At 37.8% G+C, this 17,776-nt stretch overlaps 3 protein-coding genes across 6 annotated transcripts; 1 reads left to right on the plus strand and 2 right to left on the minus strand.

Moving 5' to 3' along the window:
- Window positions 1-7,692: 7,692 nt before the first annotated feature.
- LOC127961296 (purine nucleoside phosphorylase) lies at window positions 7,693-11,902 on the plus strand. Its single transcript, XM_052560347.1, has 6 exons — window positions 7,693-7,941; window positions 9,034-9,203; window positions 9,291-9,394; window positions 10,061-10,236; window positions 10,349-10,539; window positions 11,245-11,902. Exons 1-6 carry the CDS (start codon window positions 7,919-7,921, stop codon window positions 11,460-11,462), a joined length of 882 nt encoding a protein of 293 aa, XP_052416307.1. The 5' UTR covers window positions 7,693-7,918; the 3' UTR covers window positions 11,463-11,902.
- Window positions 11,903-12,214: 312 nt separating this feature from the next.
- Window positions 12,215-15,764, minus strand: LOC127961295 (zinc finger protein OZF). Of its 3 annotated transcripts, none has more exons than XM_052560345.1 (6): window positions 15,509-15,764; window positions 14,993-15,185; window positions 14,821-14,918; window positions 14,650-14,728; window positions 14,349-14,540; window positions 12,215-14,239 (listed from the first exon to the last, which is right to left on the minus strand). In XM_052560345.1, exons 1-6 carry the CDS (start codon window positions 15,647-15,649, stop codon window positions 13,080-13,082), a joined length of 1,863 nt encoding a protein of 620 aa, XP_052416305.1. In that variant the 5' UTR covers window positions 15,650-15,764; the 3' UTR covers window positions 12,215-13,079. The 3 variants fall into 3 exon arrangements, with proteins under 3 accessions (XP_052416305.1, XP_052416304.1, XP_052416306.1); XM_052560344.1 differs by having other exon boundaries at window positions 14,993-15,145; window positions 15,505-15,764; XM_052560346.1 differs by lacking the exon at window positions 15,509-15,764 and adding an exon at window positions 15,238-15,471 and having other exon boundaries at window positions 14,993-15,145.
- Window positions 15,765-15,840: 76 nt separating this feature from the next.
- LOC127961297 (dual specificity protein phosphatase 19) lies at window positions 15,841-17,601 on the minus strand. 2 transcript variants are annotated; one of them, XM_052560349.1, is made up of 4 exons: window positions 17,326-17,601; window positions 16,671-16,717; window positions 16,377-16,529; window positions 15,841-16,236 (listed from the first exon to the last, which is right to left on the minus strand). In XM_052560349.1, exons 1-4 carry the CDS (start codon window positions 17,537-17,539, stop codon window positions 16,132-16,134), a joined length of 519 nt encoding a protein of 172 aa, XP_052416309.1. In that variant the 5' UTR covers window positions 17,540-17,601; the 3' UTR covers window positions 15,841-16,131. The 2 variants fall into 2 exon arrangements, with proteins under 2 accessions (XP_052416309.1, XP_052416308.1); XM_052560348.1 differs by having other exon boundaries at window positions 15,841-16,314; window positions 17,326-17,595.
- Between the last annotated feature and the right edge of the window lie 175 nt (window positions 17,602-17,776).

Here is a 17,776-nt window from a genome sequence, read left to right on the forward strand (position 1 = left end):
CTGCGCAGAAACAGGTGCAAACCTTTTAAAAGAGGCGCTGAAGGGGACGTAATTATAATTACTATTCGTATTATGCAACACTGTTATTAATTAATGATACACCAACAACAAAAAGTAAGCAAACAAGAAAATATAGCCTAGAACTATATAAAAAAATTAGCAACAAAAGATACAAGATTAATAGTTTAACTTAAGTAGCCTAAAAGGCTAATTATTTTTTATTATTTATTTATTTATTTTTAAGGTTTAAGGGTGGGCTTACTAGCCTATAGATGTCATATTTCTTTCTTTTATTTTTTCGGGAATAAAAACGAGTCTGTAATAAATAGAAGCTGAATGGGTAGTAGGTCTTATTTTCACAGCCGCCCCACAAAAATGTCACGTTTATTTATTTGTTTGTGTGGAATATGTAGCCTATATATTTTAATGTTGCGTCAGCAGAATGCTTGAATGTTGTTCTTTTGAACAGACTGAATGACTTCCTCTCCGCTTTCCATTCCAAAAAAGGCCTTATGACTTGATTTGACTTTTGTGGTATTTGATGCTATTTGTCTGTTTAACTTCCCAATACGAAAGTCAACAGTTATGTTTTATAGTCTAAAAGTAAAAATTGTTACCTTTCATCTAAAACCTAATATTGCATTTCAATTTCTGCTTATGAAAGTCTTGTTTGAGGTATAGTCTGTGTTGCTGGAGTCTAAATAATCGGCCGTAAATGTTACAAGCAGCTATCATATATAACTAATTAAATTTAATTATTTACACTCTAAAGGTTATTTCTGAAGGCTGGACAACGTAAAACCGAAGTTTGTGGTGGCGGAAGTTAAATTTACCGCGTGCCCTAGACGGCCAGACACATAAATCTTAACGCGGACCGGTTTGTGTCAAGACATTTTGCGCGCGGGTTTTTCACACGCGCGTTAATCTTGATTTCCCGCCCACCTGCCAAAGCGCGGCCGGAAGAACTCAAGGTTGGATACGTTTTTAACTGTTTTTAGAATTAAATCTAGGGATGTAAAACTATGTAGGCTAAATTAAATATGCCATCTGAATATGAAAAGCAAAATAATAAAATAATAGCCTATCAAAAATAAATAAATTAATAATCTAATATGGAAAGTTAGGTAGTCTAATCTGTCACTCGGGGATGTAAGATGCAAATGAGAGGATGCAGATACACAAGAGAAGAAAGGGTGGATGGAAGAACACAGGATGGGGCACAAAAAGGAAGCAGAGGTGAAGAAAGTCGGTCAGGACTCTTTTTGCCTGGACGGCTCTGTCGGAAGAGCCTGTTTCTTCTGTTCTGTTTCTTCTCTTTTGTTGACCCTTTTCTCTGGCATTACACTTAGTTTGTTTTACTGAGCACATGGTGTTCTTTTTCCCACTCAACTTCCGTCTCTCTCGCTGTTGATATTCAGTTCAGTATCATACCCTTTCTGTCAGTTCACTCTAGCTACAACTTTTTCATAGACTACCTCATGAGATTCAATGCTTTTTGAAGTCGAGCCCACAAACACACACACACTGTGCAGACTTTCATTCAGTATTTTTATTCAAAGAAGGAGAGGAAACCATTACCACTATGTCTGGGATAGTGGTGCCCATTTTCTGTCCAAGGGAGCCGCTCGGTAAGTTTTATGCCTTCCCAGTGAGGGAAGTTTTATGTGGACAATCAGCGTGAGAAGTTTTATAAGGGCAATCTGTGCTCTGACTGTGTTAACTCCTGTAATTCACAGCTGGCCTCAAGGTTCATCCAAAGGATTCTCCATCGTGTTCTTCCATTCCTGCAATCAGATGCATGGTCTCTTAGGAACCCTTGGCTCTAGAGCCCTCCTGTGGCTACTAAAGACACCGTTCTAATTGGTAGGTGTCCCTTTCTCCAATTTTGAAACAGACTTTTATTTAGTAGTGTATTTTGTCATGCATTCTGTCTTCTTCTGACATTAGAGTATTTGACAACTTGGCATTAATGCTTGAAAGAAGTACACGTTATTTAGTGTGATATGCTGTGGCATCCGTTCATCAAACACAGTTTTAAACAGCGTATCGCTAATAACTGTGCATGCATTGTATGACTGAAAAACAATATGAGAGCCTAAAAAATATTTTCTTTAAAATGCATATACTTTTTAACCTAAATCCTGGTTGATTTGGATTTCTTTTCTTGAAACAGTTTTCTAAATCCTCTGCCTTTACTGAAAAGCTCAGCAATGATCTATGAATGAATGTATCCAGTAGGGGACAGTGCTGCACCATTCATCTCCAGTATGGGCAGAATCAAGAGTGTTAGGACAATAGAGAATGTAACTACAGTACGTTTGTATTAGCACACTTACTATTTCTGCAATATGTATTATAAATGCATTTGACCTTGATTTAATTAAATAACTTTTCTAGCTTGGAGCGGAATATAATCAGTAAACAATCCTTAGCCAACTGTTGTGTTCAGAAGAACTGCACTCTTCAGAACATTTCCTTTTATGTTCAGTGGAGGAAAGTTAATCATACACTGTAAACCCGAATGATGTCATTAGTAAAGAAATCAAGTTATCATAACTTAACCTTACTTAAAATGCCAAGTTTTGGTGTCAAAATTTAACATTGAACTCACTTGGGAGCAAAAATCTTTCAAATTAAGAACAACATGAGATGAGTAACCAACCACTTTTTGTTCCATTCAAAATTGAGCTGAAAGCTTTAAAGTTATGATTTAGGAATGTTATGGCTATCTTGGTCACACAGTCCATACGTAAGACATATATTGAAATAACTTGAATTGAAATATCTAGTCCTGTCTCAGAGACCCCTGATAAATGGTTGAAAGTATCAAATACAAGCAAAAACTTGATTTAATCCTTTTTTATTGCATTTATAAAACAATGATTGAGTCTGTTTCTTTCTGAAATAATTCACATATTATCTTAATATATTTATCAGCACATTCACAGCTGCCAGCACTTTATCTGTATTTTATTGCATGTTATTGCATCTGCTCTTGCAGATATTAATACTGAAATATTTTGTCAGTAAAGCAGCTTTGAAGCAATGTATATTTTGTAAGGCTCTGTATGAATAAAACCATCTTGGATTGATTTGATAAAGATCCCGCGCACATTCACTGTCAGACAGCATCACATGCATTCTATTTTCAATTTGCCTTTATGTTAGTTCTGCTCCATGTCTTTCTCCACATTACTGGTGACATGTGGCTCTCATCTAATTAAAAGATCAAGGACAATTCAGGATTTATGAACCTCATCTTTTCCTGGAGGTCTGTTATCAATACGATTTCGATACAAAAAGGACGGCATCGCTGTGAATAATCTTTAAAGCACCTTTATTTTTAAGAATGTATGTGTATTATGTGTAATTGAAGTTATGGATCTTTTTTATCTCTTCTCTTTCTGTTTTTCTAATTATCTCCGGACATGGACAGGTTTGCATTTTGTATTTTAATTCATTTGGCATAATGCAAAACGGCACGTCCCTTCAAATAGCTCATCTAATTTTCAGTTTCAGGAAGAGCACGTTACTTACAACAATAAAGGCCTTCAAGTTCACTCTTGTGAGGACCAAAGTGAGTGTCGCAGGTTTCACGCATGACACTGGAGTGAGATTCTCCAGACACGTTCTCACATAACCAACCCTGAGTTTATATCTGAGAGAAGCGAGAGCATGAACGATCTCAGACATCAAGAACCGCAGCCAATGTCAACCTCCCCATCGCTGTTGACAAACTCAAACTCTGTGTTCTAAATGTACGTATTTAGTGTTCAGTACAGTCCGTTTTCTGCTATCAATGACTATCTTTTTCCCATAAAGTAAAAAAGAAGAGATTTTGCAATGTTTGCTTGTCCAAGCTGCTGTTTTCCAGACTGTATGTAACAGCAGAGGACCAGTGCAATTCAGCATTGTCAATGTCATGATGCATTTTCAGTGAATAGCTTGGATGAAAGAACAATGTTAAGTAAATTAATTTTTCTGGATTCTATAATAGGAAGAGAATGAGCCCTTTTAGGAAAGAACACTGGGCTATTTGTCTTTGCATTTGTTCATGTCATCAGCAACCCAACTGATGGCTTAGTATACAATGACTTGCAAAAAGCATGAAGTGTTATGCAATAGTAATTGAAGAAAACAGGCTGTTAAACTCAGAGTAGAGGTTGGGACTTACAGGACATTCACTTTTATACTGAAAATGACACTAAACGCCACCATCAGTGCACCACCCTCTATACGCGCCAATCGCAGACATGCCACAGTTCCTTCACTTCATGTATCTACTATGTGTTGACTGACCTGTACAGGGCCTTGGCCTGCATATTTGTTCAAATAAACAGTGTCTGCACACAATAATATGTCTGATGCTTTTATCCGAGTTCTCCATTGGGAATTGAATATTCTTGCGACTCGGTGAGTTTCATAACCAGTTTGTTGCAGCGTGTTAAAACTAAATTCCTACAAGTTTCTGTTATTGACAGTTATGGAAAGTGTTTTATGGTGGACACTAAAGAAGTCCTTATCGATAAAACTCACCATGGCTTATCTCCCATTTCCTTATTCTTGTCTCTTTTCAACTTATTCTTTCCTAATGAGGGTGATAAGAGAGAGGTTACATAAAACAGGGAAAGTTGGCACAATGTCCACATTCTGATATATTTTAACAGCCGAGATGACTCGGTGATGATTTTTCATAAGAATGATAGCGCACAATGAGCTGGAAATCCTGAGTGCCGTTACTGTAAAAAGTTGAAGAAAAAAGAGTAGTCTTCTTGTTGAAACCCACCCTTCCTATTGCATCACTTTTATAATGACCAACATTTCCTCTTTCCTCTTTCAGTTGAAAAAGAAAAATGTTCACATTAATTTGCCGTTTTTGTACTAAGTTAACAAGATGCCAAATAGAAGCAGTTCGAGATTGACTTTTGGACATGTCTGTATATTTACTAAGGCTTAGTGTTTGGAAGTTTAATGAAAGGCTGTGAGAGAAAAACCGAGTTAAAGTTTACATTTGCTTTGGTCCGTGTCCAAATATGTTTGGCAGTGAATTTCTGCAGTCAAACTGACCCATGCATTTATTATGTAACATTATAGGCAATGTTATCCAACAAACTTTCTCAATCCTACTAGAAGATTCTTTCAGGACCAGCCTTTTTCACATAGATCACACAAAAACCCCTCAGTGCTTTAATGAGAGTTGTGGCCCATTTGGTACTGGACTGTTTTATTTCCTAACCGCCATAAAACCCAGTCTTCATTCCATTTCACATTAAATTGCAGGGTGAAACACTTCTGCAGATTCTCAGTCACACACTCCTGTGTCTATCTGTAGATACTGAAGCTTGGAAAATCTAGATCTGCCAGATTTTGCCCATGACTTGTCTCAACTGAGCTTAATCAATGTAAAAAGAACAAATAAAGGACTGCATGCATTAGTCTAGTCAGGTTCAAAGACGTCAAGCTAAACCCATTTCACACGTTCCACACATACTCTCAGTCATTATGAATAATAGGATCCCTATTCATGATGACGACAGGCCTGCTCACTTCCTGTGCTGACCGGGACATGTGACTTTCATGCACACCCTCAGACTGAAGTGAGTATGCTTTGCAATTATCAGACGTGGATAATATTATTACTACTGTTATGTGTGCAGTTTGTTGCATAAAGATTCATGAGTTCGTTCCAGACTCGTGCTGATCAGATGCAGATCCCTCCGTCTACAGCAGTCAGCATTTGAAGTGGTCCAAAGTTGTCCTAAGACAAAAATGCATTTTTGGACACCCTGATCCATTTCAAATGTGGTCTAGTGTTAAAGAAACCCCCATCAGGCTGATTTACTGTCAAATTATACTTTGGTCATTTAGATGGAGGCTTTCAAGTAATGTTTAATTTCTTCAAATCACAAAGGTGAGGCATTAACCTTGTTCCGCTGGACTGGTTGCATAATAAACCTGGCACCTGGACAGCTCTGGGAACATTTTTATTGATTCCTATACAGCTGTAACCTCGGAGGAAAAGGCTGGATTGTTGTGTGCCATCATGAGCCGAGCCGTTACTCCATTGGTCAGGATACAGGCGTGTCAGCTTGAGCAAAGAAGAACCATGTCATCAGTACAAGTCCAGCACTTCACAGCCTTTTCTTTTCTTCAGCCATGTTTTTCTGAGCTGAAACAGTCACAACAGTGACTGAGGCAACAACAGGCCCCCTATCAGGCCTTATATTATAGGTGAGGTTGTAAATATTATACTTATCTGTTAGTCATTTAGTCACTTGTGGGTACCTTGAACTACTGGATGATCACAACAGGAAATGACATATAAAGCAGAAGCAGTTTCAGATAATTATGATGTCATGAATTGCGATGATGCCGGGCTTTAGGTGCCATTGAGTAATTTAACTGGAACTGTGCTGTTACGATAAATATTGCATTAAACAGTCACAGAGGTGATTGTATATTCTCCATTGATAACCCTAAGATGGTTTTGACTGATGTGTGGGAAGTTTGTTTATACGAGGTGCTAATATGAATAGGATTCTTCTACCTAATGTGATATGTTTGAGACAGGTCATAGGTCAACGGGGGTCATGAACTCTTTCTGAGTCTCTGAGACACCCTCCTAGATCCTGTTCTCACTCTAAAATAAAGCATGCGTGACCATTTAAAAAAAATGGGTTTGTATATTTTTTTTATATTTATATATATTTATTATATTTAATTTAGTCATTCTTCTACATGTGTGGACATATAATGGAACGAAATGTCATGTCTCACAGGACCAGAGATACACCAATAGAAATAAACACAACAATCACATATGACTGCTCTTTTGTTGAACTTGATTGCTTCTGTTGTCCACATTTGTAAGTCGCTTAGGATAAAAGCGTCTACAAAATGACTAAATGTAAATTCAAATGCTGCAATACCTTCTGATGAATTCAGGATGCATTTAGTAGAGCGTCCAATCCTGCTCCGGGACGGCCAGTGTCCGGTTTGCCTGAGTTTACCTCCAACCAGCTTCAACACACTTGCATGGAAGTTTCTAGAAAATCTGAAAACCTTGTTTAGTTGGTTTAGGTGTGTTTATTTAGGACTGGAGTTAAACTTTGCAGGACAATGCAGGATTGGACAGACCTGATTTAGCATGAGAGGAATGCTAGAGGACTGAATACTTTGACTTATGAAACTGTCTTAGGCATTTCTGCAATGTTTGACACAGGCGGAGCAAAGCGGGATGAAATATGTTCTCTTGTATATGTTCAAAACTCAGCAAAACAGGTTTAACATACTGATGTTTTTAAAAAACCCTAAAATATTAGTATTACATAATATACACATTCTTCAAGTTTAGTGATACAACGCCAAAAAGAAAATGCGGTTGATGATATCTGTTTAAAAGTGCACGATTTCTTTATCTGAATCATTGTGAATTAGTTTGAACAAGACAAATACACATGGCCTCACATGACAATGTTTATATTTGGGTGACTCTTAGTAGCCTAACATGTGTCTGTGTTGTTCAACCATACATAAATCTAATCTAGTAAAACCAATGTCCATGTTATCAGGTGTTCAGTCTGACAGCTGTTGCTCAAGTTTAAGTGAGATTTTACTGATAACAGACCAGAAGCCCATGACGGCCCACCCAGAGGCATTTGCGTCAGAGGAGTGTTCCGCTTGGCGCGCGTCAGACGCGGGGTGGAGCGGCGGAAGCGGCGTCTCTATAAGAAACCGACGGCAAGAAAGCTCTTGTATTCATTCTCGCGTCTCGTTATCGATTCATTCTCATCACTTTTATTTGTTTCATTGGTAAATCGTCGCGTACGTTTGTGTCTAACTTTACCACACATCGCCACAGAGTAACATCGACATTTCCGTTCCGTATTCGTGAAGGATCTGATCAGCGATTTTAATCATGTTTCCTGAGAGCAGCTCTGGGTAAACGATTTTTGTTTTTTGAATCTAATTTTGTGTCTTTATTTTGTCTTTTGAAAGTTAACTGGTTGAGTTCTAGTTTCTTTCGATGGTGATGTAACAAAGGCATAGTAACGTTACAGGGAGTTCAGTTTGATAGTTAAAGTCGACCTATTATAATTAATCCGTTCATTCATACATTAGCAGTGTAGGCTATTTTTTAGTTTAACCGAATTTTAGCAGTGACGAGCACGTGGTGATGCCCGGGCGTGCGTGACTTGAACAGCTGCCAGGGAAGCGAATGACCGTTACTTAAGCGAATGTTTCCTGATTTAAACGCGGGGGTAAGATTATAGAACTCTTTTTGAAGTACTTATAAATTGGAGGGAAAATTTGACTTTGAATGGATTGTAGGCTATTGACATTCTGATAAAATATATATATTTTTAAAATAATATATATAACCTAGGCTTATACTGTATAACAGACACAATATGATCTTGACACCTTACTATCTAAATATTTAATTAGCCACTAGTATTAGTCAACCATTCACCTAATACGTATAAATACCATACTATATTTGGAGAAGTGCTTTCTGGACATTGGCTAGTTATTTTGAGAACAGATATTGTTTTGTCAATTGATTGTATTGAAATTCAATTGTAAATCTAATTAGATTTTAATGTTACTTTTTTTGTGCAGAGGCCAGAGTACTTATCATAAAGATGCTCTGTCACAGTTTATTTTAGTAGTCACCCGCTGACATTACAGCTGTGATGTGTCAGAAAGTGGCTCATGTTTCAGATTTGCCAGGATATTTTTATTTGGTATCTAGAGACTTCGTAGGCAGTCAAACGTTACAGTATTCAACAGTTCAACTTAGTTATGTTGTTATATAACTACATTATGCACTACATATCCAAATGCTATTGTATATATCTCAGTTGTGTAAGTGTATTGTACAAAAGTGTAATGCAACTGTGTGTGACATTCAAGTGTGTCAGGATGGGAAACATGCATGCGTGTGCTGTGAATTCGGTGTGCTGGAAACACATTTGGTTGCAGTCATGTGAGGGGCCTCGTGAACTCATTTGTTCCATTCTCTCTTCGCAGGTACAGTTATGAGGATTGCCAGGCCACAGCTGACTGGCTTCTGTCCCAGACTGCAGTGCGTCCTCTGGTGGGCATCGTGTGCGGTTCGGGTTTGGGTGGACTGGCTGATGCCTTGAAAGACCAGGTGGTCTTCAACTACAGGGACATTCCCAACTTCCCCCAAAGTACAGGTGGGGTCGACTGTATAATATAGAATATTGTGCACCTTATCTTGTAAAAACCATTACTGAATCTGTGCATTTCTTTCTCTTCTGCAGTGCACGGTCACGCAGGACGGCTGGTGTTTGGCACTTTGAAGGGCAGACCTTGTGTCTGCATGCAGGGCCGGTTTCATCTCTATGAGGGATATCCCATCCAAAAGGTATGAGCACCCTGTAATACACACATTCTGGCTCGTCAAGAGTCCAAAACATGTAAACAATATGGCTCTTCGTCAGTCTGACAATTAAATCCTGGGTGCTGATCCAAGCCTCTGAATTTTCACTTCTGTATATTTAAATATTACTGAAATTGCAAGTCGCACAAACTTGAAGGACCTGGAGATCCTTCTTAACCAGGAACTAACTATATTTGGTCCACATGTGACCTTATTGAAAACCAAATTAGTTTTAACGGGTTGTGTTGTGTGCCTGATTGAAGCGTAAACTCTTTGACCCTGTGGAATGCAGGACCAGAACACTTATAGTATTTACACAGGTTATTTTTGCTCCACAGTTTAAAACTTAATGATAATATCTCCAAGGTCTGATATCCGATACTTGATCAACAATTAAAAAAACAACACAGATGTGACCCTGGATCACAAAACCAGTCATTAAAAAATTAATAAATCTTTCCATTGATGTACGGTTTGTTAGGATAGGATCATATTTGGCCAAGATACAATCATTTGAAAATCTGAGGTTGCAAAAAAAACCTGAGCTACTTAGGACTGGTTTTGTGCTGCACACATGGAACACAACTGGTGCAAACTGCAACTGATGTGAGGTTCAAAGCATCTCAAACTAAGATTGTTGTTCTGTTTTAGATTACATTGCCTATGCGGATCTTCAAACTGCTGGGTGTGGAGACCGTGATTCTCACCAACGCCGCTGGTGGTTTAAACCAGGACTTTAAAGTAGGCGACATCATGATCATCAAAGATCATCTCAACATGCCTGGATTTGCTGGAAACAACCCTCTGGCTGGACCCAATGACGAAAGGCATGTTTATTTAGTTAATTGAATCACCACTGTTATGTAACAGATCCACAGAGATTCCACACTTGCTCCTGTAGAAACTGTTCACTATATAAGCCTTACGTTATCTTTTTAGGTTTGGCGTTCGTTTCCCCTGCATGTCTGATGCATATGATCGAGAACTCCAGCAGCTGGCGCTCGACGTGGGTTCAGAGCTCGGTTACAGTGACTTCCTGCGAGAGGGCGTGTACTGTGTTCTAGGCGGACCGTCGTTCGAGACGATCGCAGAGTGCCGCATGCTGCACAAACTGGGAGCTGATGCTGTCGGTAAGAGTCTCGACTGCTGTAAAGCCTCTTTTGAACAACCAGCACATGCTATTGTAGCATTAAGATATATAAAATAAAATAATAGAGTATTATGCAGTTCTCTGACAGGCTGAAAAGAGCATTCGAACTGACAACAGTTAGTATTCCTGTAGGTCATGGGTTCGATTGCCAGGGAATGTCTAAACTAATGAAATGTTATACAAGCCTCTATATATAAAGCATCTGCCAAATGCAGAAATGTGTGACCGTTTAAAATTTTAACTATGCAAATTAACCGTGATGCTGTAACAAAATAGCTGGAAAGCATTGAGATTGAGAATGCAAACTTTTGAAAACTTGTTTCAAAGTACAAAGTGACAATAGCAGAATCGAACCTTAAAACTTTTTTTTTTTAACTGCATCATGTGCATGTGCTATTGGAAAGGCATACATAATAGAGCACTGTTAGTTGTTTTTGCAGATCGAAATGAATGGCAACTTTTTTTGACAACATTGTCGTCTGTATGCGACACTTCTCGAAAACAAACGGGAAAAACTTGTGTTTTAGTACAATAGTGGTGGTGTAAACATACCTTAAGTTGAACCAAATGTCACTTTTTAAGCGAATGAGCAGTGGTTTAGTGATCAGTGAGTTGTTCTGTATGCTATTGTGTATATGCTTTTTCTATGTGAACTTGTTTAATAAGCATACTTCGTCTGTTTTAGGCATGAGTACGGTTCATGAGGTGATCGTGGCACGGCACTGTGGGATGCGCGTCTTCGCTCTGTCTTTGATAACTAATAAGGCGGTGATGGACTATGACAGCGAGGAAAAGGCCAATCACGAGGAGGTTCTGCAGACGGGCAAACAGAGGGCGGAGCAGCTGGAGAGGCTGGTGTCCACCCTAATCACCCGGATAGAGCACAACAACAATTTTGCTTAAGACTGTTCTCAGATCAGTCACAGACCAAAGAACGCTGATTCATCTGTGAACATGGTTATGGTTGCAAAAACTGTGTCAAACAGGTCAATTCAACTTAACTCAGATAACTTATTTATACTTTCTGAATCTTTTTAAGCCCTTAAATTTTGTCTGTGATATTTTGCCCTTATGTATATAAACCCGGTCAACAGGAAAGTGCTTATTTAGATTTTTTTTTTCTTTAAAAAAGAAAAAATACAAATAATTTTTACATTCCTCTGAATGCTAAAACCGTTTATTATTTCTAAGTTAACGTTTACCATGTGTTACTTTGTCTTAATTTAAAAGTTGAATCCTCTGTAAAACTTTGATTTGCTTTGTAGTATTTGTCAGTAGATGTACAGTAAATGTCTATCCTATGTGTTTTTTAACAGTTATTATTAAAATTGGCTATTTATTAAGCATGTCTCCCTTTCATTAATGGTAGGAAAGTTGGTTTTTTTTTATATTACACAGAAAATTTGATGGAATTTCTATGGAGTCATGGTGATGGGGAAATATTGAGATGGGAGGAAAAAATATTTTAATGCTTTTTCTAGTTCCCAAAACCTATGATGGAAATAATCACTTGGGCGGACAAAAAGAATTCCAATGCTTTTTTTTTTTTTGTCAAAGGGGAATGCAATATATTTATGAGTGAATGCACAGCATTGAAACAGGATTTTTTTTTTATTATTCTCCCATCAAATATTTTTCTCCATTGCGTTGTCCACTTTCTTTCTTTTTTTTTACATGACATTAGTTCCATGGCAATTATGTATTTTAAATTTCATTTCTATTCCTTTTATTTCAGTTTGGTTTTGAGACATTTTATTTGAGTATTAATGTACATATCTGAAAATTAAAAGTTTATCTGCAAAAACAGATAATGGAAAAAAAACATGATTTTTGAAAATTGTCAAAAACGGAGTTATTTGTTTTTACAAACAAACTCGTTCCCAAAACCTGTGATTGAAATAATATTGCTTAGGAGGAAAAATAATGGATGCAAAATAATAATGCAAAGTTTCTCAGGAGAATGCAATTGAGACAAAGCAAAGCATTGAAATGTTTTGTTTTTGTTTTTCCCTCCTTTCAAATATTTTTGTCCATTTGTGGGTTCTGTATATTTCAAACATAAATTAAATTGCATTTCTACATCAGTCTGGTTTTGAGACATTTTATTTGAGTATTAATATACAAATCTGCAAATTAATTATTTAAAAAAAAAAAAAGTAATTTTTTTCAAAAATCATTTATTTTATATCAGGTTTTTGTGTTCGCTGTATTTAATAGTTATTTTTACGTAATCATAATAACAGCTTGAGATTTATTGGAATGCACAATTAAAAAACATAACTATAAGTTATCTGTTTTTGCAAATTAACTTTTCAAATAGTCTCATATATTTAGTTATCCTTACGCAAAATATAATTGCTTTATTTCACTGTAAAATTTGACACAGGAGTTTCATCGTGAGATTCACCCTAATTAGATCCAATAATTACGCATGAAACATCTTGCAGATTTTCTAAGAAAAGTCTCAATTATTTGGTCACAGGTATTTTCAAGAAAGGCACAAATGGGATTAGTTCTCAGCTAGTTCTCTTCCACATTAGAGTTTGCAGAGCCTTTTGTCCCAGATGGGCAAACCTTCAAGTGATAGTTAAGATGACTGCTTTGAGAGAAACACTTGTCACAGTTTGCGCAGCGGTGCGGTTTCTCTCCCGTATGAACCCGTTTGTGTTTCGCTAGCGAGCTGGCTTGAGTAAACTGCTTACTGCAGACGTTACAAGTGTAACTCTTCTGCCCCGTGTGAGTGAGCTGGTGCGTCTTCAGAGATCCTTTGAGGGCAAAAGTCTTCCCGCATACATCGCAACTAAACGGTTTGTCTCCAGAATGCGTCAATAGATGAGTCTTGAGATGCGTTCCTCGCCGAAAACCCTTCCCACAAAGCTCACAGCAGAAAGCTTTGACTCCCGTGTGGAGCTGCTTGTGGGATTTGAAGGTGTTGGCGTGTACGAAGGTTTTTCCACAGTCCTCGCATCTGAAGGGCTGTTCGCCCGTGTGAACCCTTTCGTGTGCCTTGAGGTTGCCCTTTTGGGCAAAGCTCTTCCCACAGTGTTTGCACAGGTATGGCTTTTCTCCAGTGTGAACTCGCTGGTGGTAGTCCAAGTAAGACTTGGTGAGAAACTTGGAGCCGCATTGCAAGCATACAAAGGTCTTCTCGCCATCATGCGTTCGCTCGTGAGATCTGAGGACGCTTATCAAGGCGAAGCTCTTTCCACATGTGGTGCAGGAGAACGGTCTCTGGTCACCGTGACTCGTCATGTGATTCCTCAAGTGGTTGGGCAAGCGAAACACCTTGTCGCAGAGCGTGCATTTGTGCGGTTTTTCCACCTTGTGGTCTCTGCGGTGGATTTGGAGGAGGCGTCTGGAGCCGAAGCGCTCTCCGCACTCTTGGCAAGCGTGAGGTGTTTCTCCGCTGTGGAACTTCTGCTCGTGTCTTCTCAGGTTGTTGAGGTGGGTGAAGGTCTTTCTGCAGATTTTGCATGTGTTCTGCTCATCGCTTGTATTGGGTTGCTCTTCTTCAACGGCATCTTTTGGGACGTCCAATCCTGTCTCTATTATGTCGGGTGGATCTAGTGTGTTTAATTGTACTGAAATGTCATTGGATTCATCCTCAGAGTTTGGTTCAGTGGTCCACTGCTCTTCTCTTTGATGAGATTCAGATTCATTTGCACTGGGCTCCATTATATCTGTAACATAAACAAGGCATGTTTATAGATATAATATTGTATATTTAGGCCTTATATTAACATATTCTACCATGTTAATCCAATTCCATTAACGTCAGTGAGTCTGTACCATCTACAGCAGCATTTTCAGTGGCGTCTATTGGGACGTCCAATCCTGTCTCTATTATGTCGGGTGGATCTAGTGTGTTTAATTGTACTGAAATGTCATTTAATTCATCCACAGAGTTTGGTTCAGTGCTCCACTGCTCTTCTTTTTGATGCTCTACAGATTCAGATTCATCTGCGTTGTGATCCATTATATCTGTAACATGAACAAGGCATGTTAATAGATATGATATTGCATATTTAGGCCTTATATTAACATATTCTACCATTTTAATCCAAATGCATTAGTGTCATTGAGTCTGTACCATCTACAGCAACAGTTTGACACTCTACTTGTTCCTCTTCATGGACAAATACTTCTTCAAATCTAAACTCCAGCTCTTCCTAGATGAATACAGGGTTATATTAGTTTGATGTACAACAAAAAAGCCTTTGTATTTTCAAAAACACAACAATTACAGCTGGATGTGGATTACTTCAACAGTCTGAAGTAGATGTCCACCAGATGGGGTGCAACTCAATCTTTCCTGGATTCCCGACACAACGTCTGAAGTGAAGCCTTGCTGATCTCCTCCTACAACAGTGCATTTTTATTATTTAATCTATTAAAATAACAGTAATATAGGATTTAGTTTTGAGAAGACCCACCTTTGACATGTTCCTCATCTTTGATATGAGTGTAAAGTGGTCTTCCACTGCCAGCATATTGCTGCTCTACCATGTGGTTGATTTGATCTGGTTGTGTCAGATCTTTTCTTGATCCACTTGATGCTTTATGAAGGATTCTACAGATGTGTTCAGCTGTTGAGTTTGTTATTTTCCTTATAGCATCCGTCAGATTCTTGTGAATCAAACAAAAAATAATCCATTTAACTGTTAAAAGTTTTACTTACCCAACTGTTGCATACAACAGGTTTGCTTTATTAAGTTTCAGCACATGTAATGTTGAGGATCGACGCTCCCACGATTATTAAGAAAATGAAAAGGTTTGAAAATCCATATTTTTTTATCCCATATTGGCGTATTATCATTTTACAGTAGTAAAATAGTCATCAACTACTGTATACTTTGACAGTAACTATGAACACTGCGGTCATTTTTAGTGAAAGAAAAATGGTTAACATATTTACAAATGTTAATCAGTATACATTTGAAATAACTTACCATTTTAATATCAGTTTCTGGATTTCCATTTCGACGCTCTGACTGAAAAATATCGAGTTGACAAATTTCTGCCACTATAGATGTGACTAAACTGTCCATTATTAAGAGCACTTGTTTCTGGACTGATGCTTCACACGACATGTTTCTATACACACCTGTAAAATAGCGTAAAAATCTCAAAACAGGTGAATATATGACCGATATATTTGTTTTGTCAAAGTCTCTTCAGTTGCTGTGCGAGTGGACTCTGAACAGTTTCTCGTCATAATGGTTTTCAAAATAAAAGTCACCCACTAAAAACCTCAGGGAAATTAAAAGTCGGTCAATGAATCTGCAGAGATGGTTTCAAATTTTAATTTTTGCAACAAGTATAAACATAAATATTCATAAAAATATATTTCAATATGAAATAAATATGAAATAAAGGACGTTGGCACTTACACCATTCTAGTCCCCAAACTTCACATTTCTGATGTCTAAACAAATCTAAACACACATGCTTCCTGTCATCAGCTCATTAACTCGTCACGGGCTGTGTGAAATCTGATGTATGCAGTCATCAAACACGTCTAAATGCTAAGAACAGGACATTTTGGTTTACAAAAATCAGTCTTTGTGTGGAATCATGGTTTATATTTCTTCAGCTGACTCATAAAGCCTGGGTTTGGCTGAATGCAAGGCCTGGCGGTTTTCACAGCGCTGTAGGCTTCATCAAAGGACATGTTCTCCTGGGACATGAGGAACCCGATGACAACAGAAGCAGAGCGAGAAACACCAGCGTTACAGTGGACCAGCACAACTCCAGCCTGAGGAGCACACAGTCAACAGGTCAAACACACACACACACACACTATCTCTGGATACACACCTGCTGACTGGCTTCATGTATGAACTGGAAACACTCAGGGAAGCATGAAGTGATGTCTGTCTCTGGAAGATCCAACACGATGACAGTCTTATACGTGAAGAGATCAGGAAACACATTCTCAACTCCATACGCCACATTCAGCACATGAGTCACCTAAAACACAGGTTATTATCATTTTAATATTAGATAAAGCAGCCTGCTTATTTTTATAAATGTTTATAAGAAAGTCAGATAAGTACTGTTAAATAATAAATATAAAAAGTAGTGTATAAGTAAAAAAAATATGTATATTACCTTTAATTTCTTCAGTGTGTCTATATCATGGGCAGCATCCTGTGATGCTTAAAATCACATTATTAGTTAAATATAACAAGTAGGGTTAATACTCAATGTGTCATTGTATATCTTCACTCCATTAAAAAAAAATAATAATATTCATTATTATTATATATGTGCTTATTTGGAATTAGCCATAAATAAATAATTTTGTCTTAAAGTATATATTTTAAAAAATCTTAAAATTGAAATTTATTATGATTTTACTGTGTTAACAATAGCTAGAAATGACAGAATTCGTCATAATCAATGAATCCTTTTTTAATATAATGATAATCATATTCATTATATTGGAATTAGTCTTAATAAACCAACAAACAAACAATCTGGACACTTAGTTTTGACTGGAATACAGAATTCTGAATCTATCTATCTATTATATTAGTAGCAGTAGTGTTGTTGTTGTTATTAATAGTTATCATGGTGAACTCTTTTTTTTTTTTTATCTTTAATATGCATCGTTACACATAAAGTACCAGGCAGTGTCCCTTTATTTAGTCACTGTTGATATTTGTGCACAAATACAGTAATTCGCATGGAATATTGATATTTCCAGCAGTGCACCAGGTTTTCCCGATGAATATTGCAAATACACATCAAACACATAACGCACAGAGCAGGAGGAAGGGTCTGATGACGCCCACGTGCAGGTCGAGGCTCGAGTCCTGCACAAACCCGCACGCCGCGTGCCCCTCGCGCTCCACGTGGTACCGATCTCCACGGCGCGTCTCCACGAGTCGCTCGCCCGTCACAGTCGTCACTCTGGTGCTCTGCTTCCTCAGACGAGCCGCGGAGAAGCCCCGGATCTCCTGCGACACAGAACTCATCTTAGATCCCTGCTGATAAAGCAGCGGAACTAAAGATAGCGACTGTACATACAGAGCACGGAACTTTAAGATTGAGGCACCACTTAATTACAAAATAAAAGCCTCTCTTCATGCATTAGACAGCACTTAGCCGTGATTACCAACATTTCACAAAATACTTAATTCTTCATTAATTAATTTGACATTACTTTCATTACTAATAATATAAAGACTTTAATAAAAGTGTTAGAAAAGTAA

Source organism: Carassius gibelio, chromosome B7, assembly GCF_023724105.1.
Source record: "Carassius gibelio isolate Cgi1373 ecotype wild population from Czech Republic chromosome B7, carGib1.2-hapl.c, whole genome shotgun sequence".
Taxonomy (NCBI): domain Eukaryota; kingdom Metazoa; phylum Chordata; class Actinopteri; order Cypriniformes; family Cyprinidae; genus Carassius; species Carassius gibelio.

Bases quoted from the DNA above. Each gene is read 5' to 3' on its own strand.
- LOC127961296 (XM_052560347.1), top strand. From the start codon at position 7,919: ATGTTTCCTGAGAGCAGCTCTGG. The intron at 9,204-9,290 runs GTGGGGTCGACT...TCTCTTCTGCAG, and splicing joins CAACTTCCCCCAAAGTACAG to TGCACGGTCACGCAGGACGG. The intron at 9,395-10,060 runs GTATGAGCACCC...GTTCTGTTTTAG, and splicing joins AGGGATATCCCATCCAAAAG to ATTACATTGCCTATGCGGAT.
- LOC127961295 (XM_052560345.1), bottom strand. From the start codon at position 15,649: ATGTCGTGTGAAGCATCAGTCCAGAAACAAGTGCTCTTAATAATGGAC. The intron at 14,729-14,820 runs GTAATCCACATC...GTATTCATCTAG, and splicing joins ATCTACTTCAGACTGTTGAA to GAAGAGCTGGAGTTTAGATT. The intron at 14,541-14,649 runs GTACAGACTCAA...TTCATGTTACAG, and splicing joins TCAAACTGTTGCTGTAGATG to ATATAATGGATCACAACGCA.
- LOC127961297 (XM_052560348.1), bottom strand. From the start codon at position 17,539: ATGAGTTCTGTGTCGCAGGAGATCCGGGGCTTCTCCGCGGCTCGTCTG. The intron at 16,718-17,325 runs GTGCGTTATGTG...TGTGATTTTAAG, and splicing joins CAGACCCTTCCTCCTGCTCT to CATCACAGGATGCTGCCCAT. The intron at 16,315-16,376 runs GTGTGTATCCAG...TGTGCTCCTCAG, and splicing joins TACATGAAGCCAGTCAGCAG to GCTGGAGTTGTGCTGGTCCA.